This window comes from Pygoscelis adeliae, unplaced genomic scaffold (assembly GCF_000699105.1).
Source record: "Pygoscelis adeliae isolate BGI_AS28 unplaced genomic scaffold, ASM69910v1 Scaffold14, whole genome shotgun sequence".
NCBI classification, from domain to species: domain Eukaryota; kingdom Metazoa; phylum Chordata; class Aves; order Sphenisciformes; family Spheniscidae; genus Pygoscelis; species Pygoscelis adeliae.
The window spans coordinates 20,587,698-20,602,940 of NW_008825109.1; the positions used below are offsets into that span (position 1 = coordinate 20,587,698).

The following is a 15,243-nucleotide window of genomic DNA, read 5'->3' on the forward strand; positions in this document are numbered from 1 at the left end:
GAATGGATTGCAATGGCTCCGAAAACTGCAATTTAAAAAGAAAATGTGAGGATGAGAAAAATCTTTCTCCTTACACTTATAACAGACAATGTCATATTTTTCCTAATTTTTTTCTTGTGCCTTCTGTCCAGATCGAAGTGCTCATTCCTCCGTCGGGTCAGATGTCCCTCTAATGTGCAAATCAACTGATTTACACAGAATTTGTGTAATTTGAAATCCTGCTTGATGCATCTTTTTCTACTGAGTTTCACAAAAACCTTCAGAGTTTATCGTGACTATTATGTAGATTTACAGGGAAATGTATTTTAAGGGAACAGTGGCAGGCAGTGAGTTTCTGGTACGTTTAAGGTGTGCAGTCCAAGATCTGGAGAAGCCCATTTGCCTGTTACTGGATTCTTGGCTCCAAGAATCTTCCAGCAGATTGATTTTGCTGGAGCTTCATTCTAGAGGCACTGTTCTAGCAAATGCTCCTTTCAATATTTTAATCATAGACAAAAAGATAAAATGTCTCTTTAGAAATATACTACTTGGTGGAAAGGCCAGGAGAAAGAGCTCGTTTTCAACATTTAGTATTCAAATGCAGTTTTGCAGTTGTCAAATGTTTCTCTGCTCCTCAATTTCGCTAGGGTTTGCCTAACTTCTTGCTTGAAAAGTAAATCAGTGACTACATTTTCTTAGGCACTCTATGTATTAATATGAGCCGTGATCATCACGAGCATGGTAGTTATGATAGCTTTGTCTTAATAAGAGTGATCTCATCATGGACATCATTTAGATGGGGTAAATGATTCCCAACACATGCTGACTATAAAGAAATGGGGAGCTTGTTATAAGCTGATGTCATGGGAAGAGCCCAGTCTCTTCAGCAGGGACTCATCAGTGCAAAGGTCTCTAAAAAACATCTGACTTTGAATTAAGAAGAAAAATCAGGGTGGGAAAAGCTGTTTTAAGTTCTTAAGTCTCTGTAGGCTTTGACCATTATTATCAATTGAATCTTTCAGTTATTTATGATTGCAAAATAAAAGAGTCTCTAGGCTGAATGTTCTTTGAATTAATTAAAAAATCTGCATTTTTTTCCTCTCACTTGTGAAAACAATCCATAATTTATAAACTAAGTCTTTCAAACAAACTAGCAGCAGGGTTTTTATTTCCAGAAATTTAGCACATTTGCTGAAGCTCGAAATAACGTGTTTTTTTTTTAATTTAGACTTGGTTATAGTAATTTACATAGTGTGAAGTGAGTGAGAAGGGCTACTGGTAGGATTTGGTTGCATGATTTTACAACTGCTTTGCATTAATAGAAATGGCAAAGTTAAACTTAGTGGATAATCAGTTCTGACTGTAAACATCCTCTAATGTTTTTTAATGCTGTCATTGGACCATTTTTGAAAGGAGGCCACTGTCTGGCTAGATCTAAACCCAAAGATTTTGTGAGGCTTAGCTTATGTGAATATATAATATGGCATTCAAAGCAAGGAAATATTTTCTAAGAGCACAGAATTGAAAACATGATCTCAGATACCAAAACACAGCTTTCTGGAACACTTGGAGTTGTACATGTGTCTTTAAGAATATTTTTTTGTTAACTAAATAATTGTATTTACAATCAAATCTTCCTTTTTCTAGGAAGAACTTTGTGAAGATTGATTAGTTGGTGACTGTTGTCTATTGGCTTATGAGATAGTTATGCAGCCATAACTATAAATACTTCTACATAATGTTTTTTCATTTCACTAATGAGGAAACTGGCCCAAGAGCTCACTTTTCTTGTATGATGCTTCTACAGCATTTCCCATTCCACCCTGAGTACACTACGAAAAGTTTATATAGGAACTATTGCAGTCTCTATCGAACTGCAGCTACCTCAAACTGCATATTTAACAGCATAAACCTGGCCATGCTGCACAACACTTAGTAGAGGAAATGAAAATAAATACCACATTAACTTCAAGCTAGATGTTTTAACGGGGAAGTCTGAATCTTCCCATTTAGAGATGTGGAACAAAAATACCCCAGTACATAAACCTTAAGCATCATTTGACTCCTATTTATGCCTCTGAAATTAGGACTCAAATTCATTGTCCCATCCTAGCTGTTGGCAGAGGGGAGAACTGAGCTGGGGAAGAACAGGCTAGAGTAGCAGCGCTGGCTAAGGAACATTAAGTGGCTGGGAATCTGTCTGTGAAAAGTGTAAAATGTAGCTTTGGTACACGCTAAATACTAGAGGACACTAAAATGTGTTTAATGCCAGTACAGTATGTATCAGTATGAGTTCTTCAGGGACCCCTTCTTAAAGGGATTGGGAGTTTTGCTATTTACTTCAGTGGGAATAGAATGCAGTTTTAATTTACCTGATTTTGTGGTGGTGTGATCCTGAAACAAACGAATAAAGAAGAGAGAAACAGGAGAAGTAAACCTATAGGAGATAGAATTGATCTCGGTGGAGAGATCAACTAACTATGGGTGCTGTCTGAGAAGCAATTAGCTATGCTTAAAGCTTAGCGTGATGCACTCTCTCTGTCTCTTGAGCTGAGGTCATTTGAGGACAGATTGGGAGTTTTTACTTTGAGTGGTAGTGAAATCAGGCTCACTGCCTTTTCTGAACATGCTGAACTGTCATCTGGTATGTCTACATTAAAAACTGTTTTGCCGGGTTAAAATCAATTATTTGTTTTTGCTTTGGATGCTTTGCATTCTTGCTCACAGTTGGGTTGGTGTTATGTGAGAAGGGCAGGGTTGTGGGTTCATACTCATATACTCATGTAGTTGCAGACATACTTTACCCAAGAAGTAAAACAGTCCAAAACCTCAGATCAGAAGATGAAGACATTTTTCAAACCCCAAACAAAAGCAATAAATGGAAATAAGGATTAACTTTGTCAATTTTCACCCCTCCCACAATAAATCTCCAAAATCTTGGCTTTTATCTTAGATGGATAACACAATAGGCACCAGAGCACACCAGTATTACGCAAATACTTCATGTGCTATCAATTATTTTGGAAGTATTCATCATCTGAATTGTGAAATGGTTTGACCTTTTTTTTTAATGGAGAGTGTATGAAGATGCGAGTGTTAGGCTGACACATTCTTTCTCTTGTACTTGTGTAGGTATATTTAAAAGTAATTTCAGAAGAACAAAGCAGTGAACAGGGCTCTCCTCTCGGTACCCAGCCCCTCCTGGCCTGTGGAGCCATGTGGAGTCAGAGATGATCTGTGCTACGTGAGAGGGGAATAGGAGTGAAGTGCGAAATAAGATTTAGTGTGCTGCTAAAAAGCGTTTGGATGTTATGAAATCGAGAGAATGCATTCAATGGGGATGCAGCTGTGCAACCCTGACGGTTAGGGACTTTCAGCCTGCGACTACTAGGAAGGCTAACGCCCCTCAGATAGTTAGGCTTGGAGGAGGGGGCTGGTACAGGAGGAGAGCAGAGCAGAGTAGGTATGCATGCCTAGGGTGTGTCCTCATGGAAAGGATTCTTGCAACAGATGCCTTGCTAAAATAAAAAGGTGGCTAAGATGAATATGCAGGTTGTGATGAAATAACAGAAATTAATTTCATGAAGAATTTCCAGAGACATCTTGAATTTCAGGTTTGATGTACTTAACTGATTCAAAGTGATTTACTGTGGAACCACTTTGAACAATCATCTTTCCCAAGGCTGATACTCTCCATTTTAGTTACACTGCTAGCCATGTGTGAGTTAATGTTTTACACTTTTTTATGTTTCTTAAGACCATCTCTTTTTAGTCATTAGTGCAGATTGATTCCATCAACATTTCCCCAATTATTTTGAATTTCAGAATATGTATTGCCCAGAAAGCAGTATGTCCTGTACTGTTCTCTCAGTTGTCAATGCTTGATTTCTTCTTTAGTTGGTTTCCATATATGGATGTCAATGCTTTGATTTTCAAAATTAATCATGCTGGGTAGGTGAAAGCTGAATTAAATCGAGTATTTCCCAAAGGTCAAACATATCTCTGAGCAGAAAATCTATGTATTGCAGGTCCTATGCTGTCTCCCTGGCAAACTGTTGTTGCCCTACTAACAAGTCCTGAAAGCAAACAGTCGTGGCTCTTGAGATGAAACAGTTTAAATAAGCTGATAGTTTGAGCATCCTGCTGATCCTTCTAATTTGTCTGTTCGCGTTACCCAGGTTGTGATAATTTCTATAGCTTTTCAGTTTAGCTCAGATGAGTGCTAGCGTAAACTGGTCTGCAAAATTCTGCAGAAGACATTCCTGAGAAAGACCCGAAAGAATGAACTACTGCAGCGCTGGGGACACAGCCGTCCTGCTGCAAGCTTTATGTGTCTGATTTTCAGACACAGTGAGAAGTCAGGGCTCAGTGTCGACCCCGTGGATGCTGAGTTACCGCAAGCTTTTACTGCCTTGGTCTGAAACTGCTTAAATGGGAGCAACATTACCACCCCTATGGATTAAACACTGCAGCATATCGCAACAGTTAATTAATTGAAGGGAACTTGGCTGTGGAGGGCCACACAATCCTGCTGAGTTCACTGGGACTCTCATGGGTGCACCCCACACAGCTTCTCAGGCCCAGTTGTAAGTGACGGTAAGTCAGAACTGCTCATAACCTATGAGTATCTCTTAGGTTTTTGATAAACTGGCGTCTTAGGTGCACTGCTGAAGTCCATGTGGTTCAAGCTCACACTTGAAGTGTTAAGGATGCGGGTAGGTGCCGAAGCCTTACTTTGCACCCTGTCCAGCAGTGTAAGTCTTGAATCTGCCTCTACCATAGCTCAGTACCCGATTCCACAGCAGGCAGCCACGCACTGCACCCAGCCGGGTGCGCGGGTTCAGGCGTTCTCTGAGGTGGCAGCAGCAGGACTGCAAACAGGGAGCTTGACCAAACAGCATTGTACACAAAACATCTTGTTTTATTATCAACTTCAGAGTTTATTAATTTATCAAACCAGGTCAAAGTGATACAACAAGTACATAAATAAGTACCGTAACAGACATACATCCCATGAAGAGAATGAAGAACATGACACTGTGTATTTTGTTGTCTTAAGTGACCAGAAACTGGAAAAATGCAACACTGCATTTTACTAAATGATGCTTATGATTTTTTTTTTGCTTTTCTTAAAAAGTGTTTATTATAAAATAAATACACAATCTGGATCCACCTGTCCTGTCACAAATACAAAAAGCAGGTTGCCTTCTTCTTCTTCTTAAAAAAAAAATTACAAACACTGTACACTTTCCACTTAGTCTGTTTTCACCAGCTACTGCTACAAACAGATGATGCCCATGAGGTGAGAAATCAACTGCTGGTCTTCCCACCAGATCGCTACAGTTCCTCAGAACCTCTTCCTTACAATGTCTTCACCAAAGGAACGATAAGGTTAATTCATGACTTATTAGAAGATTTATAATAAAATTTTGCCCTTCTGCAGCACATTTCAACCCAGTAGATGCCATGTGCAGTGGGTGTTGCTGATGCCAAACTGCTGCTTCGACAGTTACAGTGCAGTAACCTCTGGTCTTAGGACCTCAGTTAGGATACGCTACACCCCTTTCAAACACCAGGACAGGATTTATGGAGGCAGAGGCTACGGTCCCGTGGAAAGGCGGTGGGACAGTTCACTTAGCTCTCCTTTTAATGACCAGTGATACAGGACTTCTAAGGGCCAGGGGCTAGTTAGGTCTGTGCACTACAGCGTGGTACCAGTGCTACCAGGTGCCCGTGCCCAGGCGCTGGCAGCGGGGCTGCAGGCTCCCCTCTGAGGAGAGCTGAGGGGCTGCCCCGTGCCGGACACGGCCGGTTCCAGCCGGTTCCAGCGGCACAGCTGAGCCCCTCAGCGAGGCTGGTGGCACAGGGAAAGCGTGTTTAAGGAAGGGCAAAACGCCGCTGGTCAGCGAGGGGTGAGGGGAAAAGTGTGAGAAACAGCCTCACGACACCGAGGGCCGGGCAGGAGGAGGGAGGAGGCGCTCCAGGCCCCGAGCTGAGGCTCCCCCACGGCCGTGGAGGGACCACGGAGGATTTCCCCTGCAGCCCACGGAGGCTTGGAAAGAGACCCCCGTGGTTCTTACTGATACCAGGTGAGAGAATTTCGTTCTTGCAAACCCACGCGGTTGCTGGAGGAGCTCCCTTTTTAGTGTGTTTTCCTATTATGCAGTGGACCATGCTGAGTGCTTGGTAAGGAGGGAAGTATTCCTAAGTATTATCTGCTCTCTGTCCAGGCCTAGGGACAACGGGGTGGTTATATACAGGCAAGATCGCTAAGGGCCTGAGATCACCCTGTATGTGTTCTCCTAACTCTCTTCAGCCTTTCCTTCACCTTCAAGTCTGTTCTCCTCACTTGCTCCTCTTTGTTGAGAAGCCCTGCCTTACACTCCACCCCAAGCTGCAGGCAGCACAGGCAGGACCTGGGCAGCACAAAGAAGCCTGGCCCTGAGGCCTGCACTGCAGGGGGAGGCTGCCAGGGTTTGCCGCTGAAGACAAGGATCCCCTCAGGATGGTGAAGCTCTGCCTGAAACGGGCTTTTGGCATTCAGCACTGAGCTCTCCCACACCTTCATCCCTTTAGAAATGGGTACACCCTGGAGTGCTGTCACTGGCAGAATGACAAACCTCAAAATCCTTGCTGTCGCTGTTGATTTCACTCTCTGTGAAGACCTAGCCCCTGGCTCAGACCATTTCCAAAAAGCTTTGTTTCCTAGCGTGTGTTTGAACAGCAGTATTCCTGTCTGCTTGTGGAGTAGAAAATGGGAGCGAAAGCAGGCAGAGTCACTTGCTTCTTGGGATTTAATCCAACATCGCAGCCATGAGGCAGTACAGTATTTTGGTGACTCTTCAGAGAAAACATTCTTTAAATTAAATTTACACTTTTTCTGCAGATGAGAGCCACCTTTCTTAAATGCGCTGTAGACATGCGATACTAAATTTAACATAATCTCTCCGATTTGTTTTTCACAAAGGTAACAGTTTTCACAGAGCTGCTGTGTTCTAAAGGTCTGCTGTAGCTGTTTGGTGTTTGTCATGGGAGAGAGCTGTCCTTGAAGCGTGAGAATTGAGAAGTCACCCTCAAAAAATGCAGAAGATTAGGTTTGTAACAAATCAGAACAAATAAATTAAGCAACTCTTAAGGAGTTTTTAATCGGGAGGTTTAAGCCTCTAGGTGTTTTGAAAGTACTGCAAGTTACTTCACCACCTTCTGTCACGTCACTTTAGAAGGCAGTTTATCAGCCAAGACCACGTGTTAATAGGGCCCAGAAGAATGAAGTTATTAGGGCTGTGATAGGGAGCTAACACTTCACATTTTTTAGAGAAGTGGGTGGAGGAAACAGTGAAAACCACTTAAAAGCGAACATTTGCTCTAATTGCTACAAAAATATAGCGATTGCTACTAACACCTGCTGTTCAGTTTATGGACTCAGTTTGCTCAACTACAAGACATCATCCCAAAGGCAGGCTGCTTAGGAGTTTGTTAGTTTAAATCTGTTTTTTATGTCTCCAACACAAGTATTGTATCACTTGTATTTTTCCTCCACTACTAAAAAAAAATCTGTGAGTCATTTCAACACCAGAAATGGTATAAATTCAGCACTGGAAATAATGCTCTCCATAGCTCCTGCACATTTATGAGGTGTCCTTCTTTTCATTAGTTTGAATAACTTGCCAAATAATAATAATAAAAATGTTCTGTTTTCTCTTTGTAACTTGTAAAGAAATGCAACTCTGGGAAAATACAGTCTCTCTTTCTCCTTCCCCCACCAGTAATACAGAGCCTCCTAGTCTTTTGGAGGAGATATTTGAACGGTTGACACAGACCACTACACATAAAGCAGCAAATTTGCTGTGCATGATGTGAATAATTACTGCATTATAGTTTTGGTTTTTAGGGCAACTGTTGACTTAAGCAAAATAAGCCTGCAGTCCAGCTGCAGATCCAAGTTTTCATAAGTTTTCTTGTGTTTCTCCCTCCAGTGCTGTCTCCCTTAACAGTGACCCTTTTCAGACTTTTCAAGGTACAAAACCTTTACCAAATCCTCGAGCTCAGTCCTGCACACTCTGCTTTCACACATTTGGCTGATCTGAGCTTCTCCCTCGCTAAATATTTTCCACTGGCCTGAAAACAAAAATACAAAGGAGACAGATACTGACTTAGAAAAGGGCATAGGGAACTTCGAAGACATTTACAAGCACTCTCCAGACTCACAGTGGTCAAAGACAGAATGTCCAATCCTCCCATGGAAAATATTCAAAGTATCTTACAATCACGTAACATATTCCATGCAAAATAACTTTGTTAAAAATAATAAACAAGGACCAGAATATTATTCCTTTCTTTAATTAAGTAGTAGTGTAAGTCGACCCTATTTGTTCAACCATTTATGACGTTGGATACTCTGCTTTAGGACAGAGCGATGTGAAAATTTAACTCTGATGGTAAACCAAAGTATTTAAAAGTTGGGAAGCAACAAGTCTAAGTGTTTCAGGCACTGTGAACTCTGCCTACCTGTGTGTAATACAAACTGTCTTTGCTGGATGTTAGTATTTCTGTACATTTTTGATAATGTTAATAGAAATGCCTGCTGTCCTGGTAACTAGAATACTATATTACAGATAACAATGACAAGCTTACGGAAGGCTGACAGCAAAAAATTAGGAAACTTTTTATATGAAAAGGTGTCTGCTTCTCACTGAGCCTGTATTATCAAGAATATATTATTCCTGGGAAAAATACTTCCTTGCCTAATTAGAGACCTCAGAAAAAATGACAACTTGTAATGCAAAAGAACTGGGAACTAAAAATGTCTATACCTTAATTCAACTATCAAATTAAGTTAAGTGTCATATCCCAAGCTGGATGAAATACAAAAAAGAAATTGAATCACGAGTGATAAAAGAATTACATGTCCTTTCAAAAGACAGATTTTAATAATGAAGATATTGTTAAGAACATAGGAAACACTTCTTTCAAATATAACGTAGATGTATGTAGGAGAACTCCTTTAATCATCTCTGAATTTTTTCCCTTCTAAATGACTTTCTAAAAAATTGGCGTAACTTGACATGTTACTTAAATAAATCCAAATTGTGCTGCTGTGCTGACATCAGTCATATTTCAGACTTATGGCAGTATGGGCAGAAAACAGCCTATCTTGTATTTTATCAAAATACAGGAGACTAAGACAGCATGGACATGAACTACTGTTATATGTATCTGTATTTTAAATTGCTGTATTTTGATTATTTAAATCTAAACTTACTTACAAAATATTGGAGCCATGTACTGGAGGAAAAAATAGTACATCTGTTTGACTGTGTTGAGTAAAAGAGAATGTTTTTTCAAGGCTATGATTATATGGAGAATAGAAACCTGAAGAGGTCAGAATTTTACTTACTAGGGGTTGTCCTTGTTATCTGCTTGAAGTAAGGAAGTTCTTCAAATTCTCTCTTGGACACTTTTTCAACATAGAAGTGACGCAGAATCCCTTCAGCAAAGAAATGAGAAGTGTCTGTCACTGGAAATGTGCCTGTTGTTCTAAACCTGGGTTGCTGTCCTGCCTTTACATAGAATTACTGCCATGTCGAGTCGCCTTGTGAAATAATCCTTACCAATTACATGGATTTTCACCCCATTCGTTTTTATTCTGTTTGCCACCCCCCTGTTTTTTTGCTACTCCCCTGTAAATCCTTCTGTGGATTTATGATTGCGGAGAGTTTGTGAGGAGTGTGAGAATTAGCCAATTCTTTTCCAATATAGCTGAACCCTTCCTCAGTATGAGTAAATGTAAGATTACAACAGAAGCCAAAATCCCAGTGTCTTGGAGAAAAACAGTATCATTTTGCAGTCAGATACCATTTTGCCTGTCATGAGCTAGCAGGCAACACCACTGTGAAATCATCACAAGGCTTTGTGGCTTCTTGAACACACACGGCAGTTATTAACCATCCGATCCTCTGTGACTTCTTTTCTGCTCACACTCTTGGGCTTAGCTTTGTGCTTTAAAGTGCATTCTAGAGATGTATCGTTTCCGTGTAAAGGGCTGCACTATATGAGGGTTTCCGATGAGGATCACATGCTTTTTGCTTAAAGTAGATTAAGTAGATAGGATTTTTAGGAGGCTGGAGAGAATTTTTATTATACTAAAAGTTCAGGACTTGCAGAAGCGCTTGGGCTTCTGAATGTTTTTCTCTTTTTTTCTAATTTTCTAATCAGTTAGTCTAGTAAAAGATATTGTTTCCATCCTTAACACATTTTTTGCCCATATTCTAGACCATCATGGGTGTAGCATCGCTAAGGCAGATAGGGCAGACTGGTTTCAATGGAAAGCTTTTTGGTTCATCCTAAATAAGAACCTCCAGGCACTTGGTTCAAACCCTACTACCCATTTCTCTGCAATAAATTACAGAGAGTATTACTAACAACCTGTTTGTCATTGTGCTTTTGCTCACAATGGAGGGTAGGAGTTTGTGGAACTAGAGCTTTGTGTGTTATTGATGGTTTTTGTACAGCAAAACTTGACTACGTTGGAAGTGGCTATAATAGCAATATCCTAAATAGCCAGAACAGCAGTCTCAAGATGCTTGGATTTGTAAATTGTCCTGGGATTTTAATGGAAGATGATACACTGTTTAAAGAAAGAACTTGCTCAACTCACCTTTTCTAATTGTCCACACGTGTATTTCTATTTGAGGCGGCTTTTCAGTCTCTACTGCAATTTTTCTGATGGTTTCTCCTTCCTCTGTGAAAACGGATTCATAGACAGGAAATGTCTCTTTCCCACAGAAGTAATCTTTGTTGTCAAAGGTTTGACTTGGCACTTCTTCTGTTTAAAAAAAGCCCAAAACACATACTGCAGCTGTAATCAAGTCCTCCAGAACTTACTTGGCACCGATAGCCAAGCAGGTTTAGTTTAAAAATAGAATTTTCACTTGTATGGCCACTCAAATCCATCTCCAGCTAAGCCCCAAACATTTAATAGTGTTCTATTCTGCGAGGTTCTGGTGGCCTGTCTATGGTGGCATTCGTATTTCTACTCCAGTTTCATAAGGAAATGAACTGTGTAAAACTATGTGGTCTGTGAGACCCCTCACAATTTTTGAACCTGTTGTCCACTTTTCAAACATATCTGAAATAATGGTAGAAGTCTCAGAGGTAATAAAATAACTAAATGAAAATTGGTGGATGGACTGTGAAGAGACCTAAATTAATGCTTTGCCGAGGAAAAAGGCAGGTAGAACCTACAAGGTTTGCATTTTGCTCAGCAGCAGCCAGCTGGCCAGTGCAAGCCTGGGCTAGCCACAGTGCACATTATCTCTTGCCCACCTGGTAAAGTCGTAGAGCACATAAGTAGAAATTGTAATTATTCTGTTGGTAATTGGAAGTTGGACAAGAATGTAAGAGAGATGATGCAACTCAGAAACTCGGACTGCTGTTTGTGGAAAAACCTAATAATTAATACATCTCTACACATACAAGACAGACCGCAGGAAGAGGTTCAGCTTTCTTAAAAAGTGGCACATAGAATCTCAAAGAAAAAGACAGTAACTTTCTTTTTGCTATTAAATTTTCTATTGAAGCCTGTTAGCCAGGTTTTGCTGACTGTTCTCATCTCAGATGAGCCCAACAAAAGCTGTGGATCTCTGATTCACAAGTACCCAAAAGGATCTAGATACACATCTCCTGCCTGCCTACTGCCACTGCATCGTGCTTTTTCCCAGTAAGCAAGGCGAGCAAGAGAAAATGGGAAGTGTGCATTCTACGAAGGATTTCTATATACGACTGAACAACTCATTTCCTCAGAGCATTTCCACCCAATGCACCACCAAACAAACATAGAAATGGGCCATACAGATTAGAGAAGAAGTTTAAAGGCACAGAAAGGAACTGGACACTCCTTTACCCTTTATATCATATGCAACATGGCTGGTCATTTGGCAGGCCATCAGCAGATTCATATTAGCAGATTTTTCACTAGTTGTAGGCATTGATTTTAGTAAGTAATGTCTACATAAGTTTAATCATTAGTGCAGCTTAGAAGCAATGCTAAATTTGTCATAAGTTAGTATTTATTTTAAGGATTAAGTTACGTAACTGAGACCAATCAGTTTATAATCAGGGGTTTTGAATCCTTCTGGTACATTTCAAAAAGCAGAAATGATATTATCTCCATGCAAATTGCACAAGCTAGAAAATGATTTGAAGGTTCTGTGGGCACTGCAGTGGGGGAAGGATGGGAGAGTCTTTTGACCGTAATGAACTTTCTGTGTACGTTTCTGTAGTATTCTCTTTGGAAATGAGTGTCAGGAAGTCACGCTAACAGTAGAGAGAAAGGCAGCGACTGATGAGAACATATGTGCCCCAGGCAGCAAGCCCCCCTTGAGGAACAGCAGTGAACAGCAGGGTTGGCCAGGCAGCTCTGCCTGTCTCACATTGAGACCTCTACACACACATTAGAACAACGGGCACAGCTATTGCCGTTTTCATCAGATCTTATTGCGACCAGGGGGCTTGAACCAAGCCCCTCAACATGCACAGCAAAAAGGCGGTCTGTGATCAACTTTGTTTTACCTGGACAGACTTTACAGCATTTTCCTTCTACTTTCTGAGGGTATTTGCAGGGATATTGTTCTGGACAATGAATTTTCTTACATTCTTGTTTGGTGATGTTGCAGGTGCACAACACACACTCCACGATTCCAAAGGCCCGGAGATTAGGATGCCAAGATTCACCATGTGAGTATGTTTTGCCATTTGAAACACAAACTACGAAAGAAGAGAAAAGGAAGAAAAAGTACAACTGGAAAAGGTATGTTCGCTGCCTACCTCTCTATGAATATTCATTTGATTCATGCACATTTGTTTAAAGCAATGTCTCTATACATAATTTGTTAGTGTCTCTGGCCCATTTCTCTGCTTGTTCACTTTAACTTGGAGTTTCGCTACTTAAAATGAGTCTGAGCCTATGATCACCCTTTTCTGAGCAGTTTTGCCTTGATTCCAACTCTGCTGACACTGGTGTCCATCACTGTTTTGAGAACAGTGAAGGTGGCCGAGTCAAGTATTTGACTAGCTCCTCTCCAGTGCACGCATTTCAGCTGTGCATCATTAACCAGCTTATAAAACTCACTCCTCCTTCCCCTCCTAATCTCCGTCCACACACAGGACACAGCCTGCTACATTGGCTCTGGCTTCTAGAATTGAATCTGCAGATGACAGGATCACGACATTTGCTACTGAGTCATCTGCACAACTTTTCTTACCGTTAGCCAAAAACAGCTTTTGCAGTGAGAGCCATGCTATCAGCAGGATGGATTAGTGCCACCTGGGCCTTTTATTGCTTTTGCATGAGAGTTCCTGCTACACAACACACAGAACAAAGCAAGGGAATGTTGCAAAATGAAGTTTAATGTCCTTTGTGGAAATATATATGCCTATAGGTATATAGAGACATTTGGCTTTTGGAATCACAAGAAACCATTAACATGAAAGGATGCATATGGGACTGAAATTTCATTCCAATAGTGTCTAAGCACCTCAGAATTTTTATTCATCAGTGCCCTTAGGAGATGGAGAAATACAGCTGACACAAGGAGAGTGGAAAAATCCATGCCTAGTGGAAGCCAGTTTGGGTCACCCGGCAGTTAACGGGAATTATATCACTTTACACCATGTTTGCATTTGTCCTATAAACCTTACTCCTTTCTTTTTAAATATTTTATAAACACAAAGAAAAATGCAAACTAATCCTAACAAGGTGAAAGAAAGGGCACTGCCTGATTTCTAAAAGCAACTAAAGTGAAGCTGGGATATGTTGTAAATATTTCCAATTCTTCTAATATGCCATCATTTTTATTAATGCTTTTATTTGTAAAATATGTTCCTATTTTGCCTGTAACTTTCAAAAGCAATTTAATTTTTATCTGTAATCTGAAATTTACATCTAACTGGTAACAGATGTGACCAACTGGCTTATACTTTACTGAGTTACTGAGATTTATGGGGAGTGTTCTTTGCAATGTATTATCTTTCATGGGGTTATGCTATCATTTGGTTTATAATTTGCTACTTTTTAACTCTTTCTTAAGACATGTTTTTTATTTTAGAGGTAGGAAACAGTTTTGTTTCTCAAATAAAAGCAAATAAAGTGTTATCTGTATACTAAGAACACGGGAGAAAAAACTACGAATGAGAAAACTGGTAAGTACTCAGCTGCTCAGCAGGCTTCTTACTTGCTTAAATACTGTATTTATGCTTATATGGATTTTTTTCCCAGCTAGAGTTCTCCAGATCCTTTATGGACATAAATATTTCATGATTTCTCCCTGACAGGGGAAGGGATAATACATGACATTGTGTAGCTACATATTCTCTCTGTTTTAAGGGTTTGTTTAGCACAGAACAGTCAAATAATTACTCTGAGGCAGCAGATGAAGCCTCCAGTAGAAGCCAAAGTATGGCAAATAACTTCTAGTTCCCTGATGCCCTGTTTTCAGTGCTCTTCAAGTTTAGAATGATAAATCTGTATCCATGCAACTGCACAGTATTTGCATGTCAGGAGGATTGCTGTGTGTTTATTTTTTAACTTGTGGAAATGCGTCTCAAGGGGCTTGTGCATAAATTAATAAAACAGTTGTTAATTGCACAAGAACAAAAGAAAATACGTGGTCAGCATTCCTGTTTCCATCATGGGGATCTCTCAGACACTCTCCAAGCAGTGAGTGTCTGAAGTTGCGGCAGTTACTATATACTGGCATCCAGAAATATGCTATTCATCTGTATGCTCTTTATTTGCTGAAACAAATCAGTTAGAAATTGCTTTGATGATGTCTTCGTGTGTGAACTACATGTCAAAGATATTGCACTGCATGGAGATTCCTGCTCCTAGATTCAGCATAAAACACTGGCATGATCTGAATGTTTTTTCATGCTTGTTCAGGTGGATAATAAAGATCCTATGGCCAACATTCCTTCTGTTAGTTAATACCTTAAAAGATTAGTTGGCCTTAATACAAGGGCTTTTAACTCTTTGTGGGTAGTTTCTAAGTGCATTTGTATTTGTGGATAGATGCCGTTCTGAACATGCATTTTTACAGCTATTTATTTCTTTCATGGCTTCTTAGGCCTGTTCCTGCAGACTTCTGTTCACTGAGGTACACCCACAGTGGGAACTGAGCATCCCACCCTTTTTATTGTACAAAACCTGCTGTCCCACTAACTGGAGAATTGATATTTTCCCTCTATTTTTGTCCTTCCTGCAATGCA

At 40.3% G+C, this 15,243-nt stretch overlaps 1 protein-coding gene across 4 annotated transcripts in view; it reads right to left on the reverse strand.

Moving 5' to 3' along the window:
- Positions 1-7,966: 7,966 nt before the first annotated feature.
- The window catches only part of CHRDL1 (chordin-like 1), a 40,489-nt gene continuing 33,212 nt past the window's right edge, over positions 7,967-15,243 (reverse strand). For 3 of the 4 annotated variants that reach the window (XM_009327836.1, XM_009327834.1, XM_009327833.1), the window contains 5 exons: positions 12,540-12,744; positions 11,872-11,882; positions 10,637-10,798; positions 9,377-9,466; positions 7,967-8,097 (listed from right to left, as the gene is read on the reverse strand). In XM_009327836.1, coding sequence (XP_009326111.1) covers positions 7,967-8,097; positions 9,377-9,466; positions 10,637-10,798; positions 11,872-11,882; positions 12,540-12,744 — 599 coding nt within the window. Of the gene's footprint in view, positions 8,098-9,376; positions 9,467-10,636; positions 10,805-11,871; positions 11,883-12,539; positions 12,745-15,243 lie in introns of all 4 variants that reach the window. The other variant, XM_009327832.1, reaches the window with a different exon arrangement.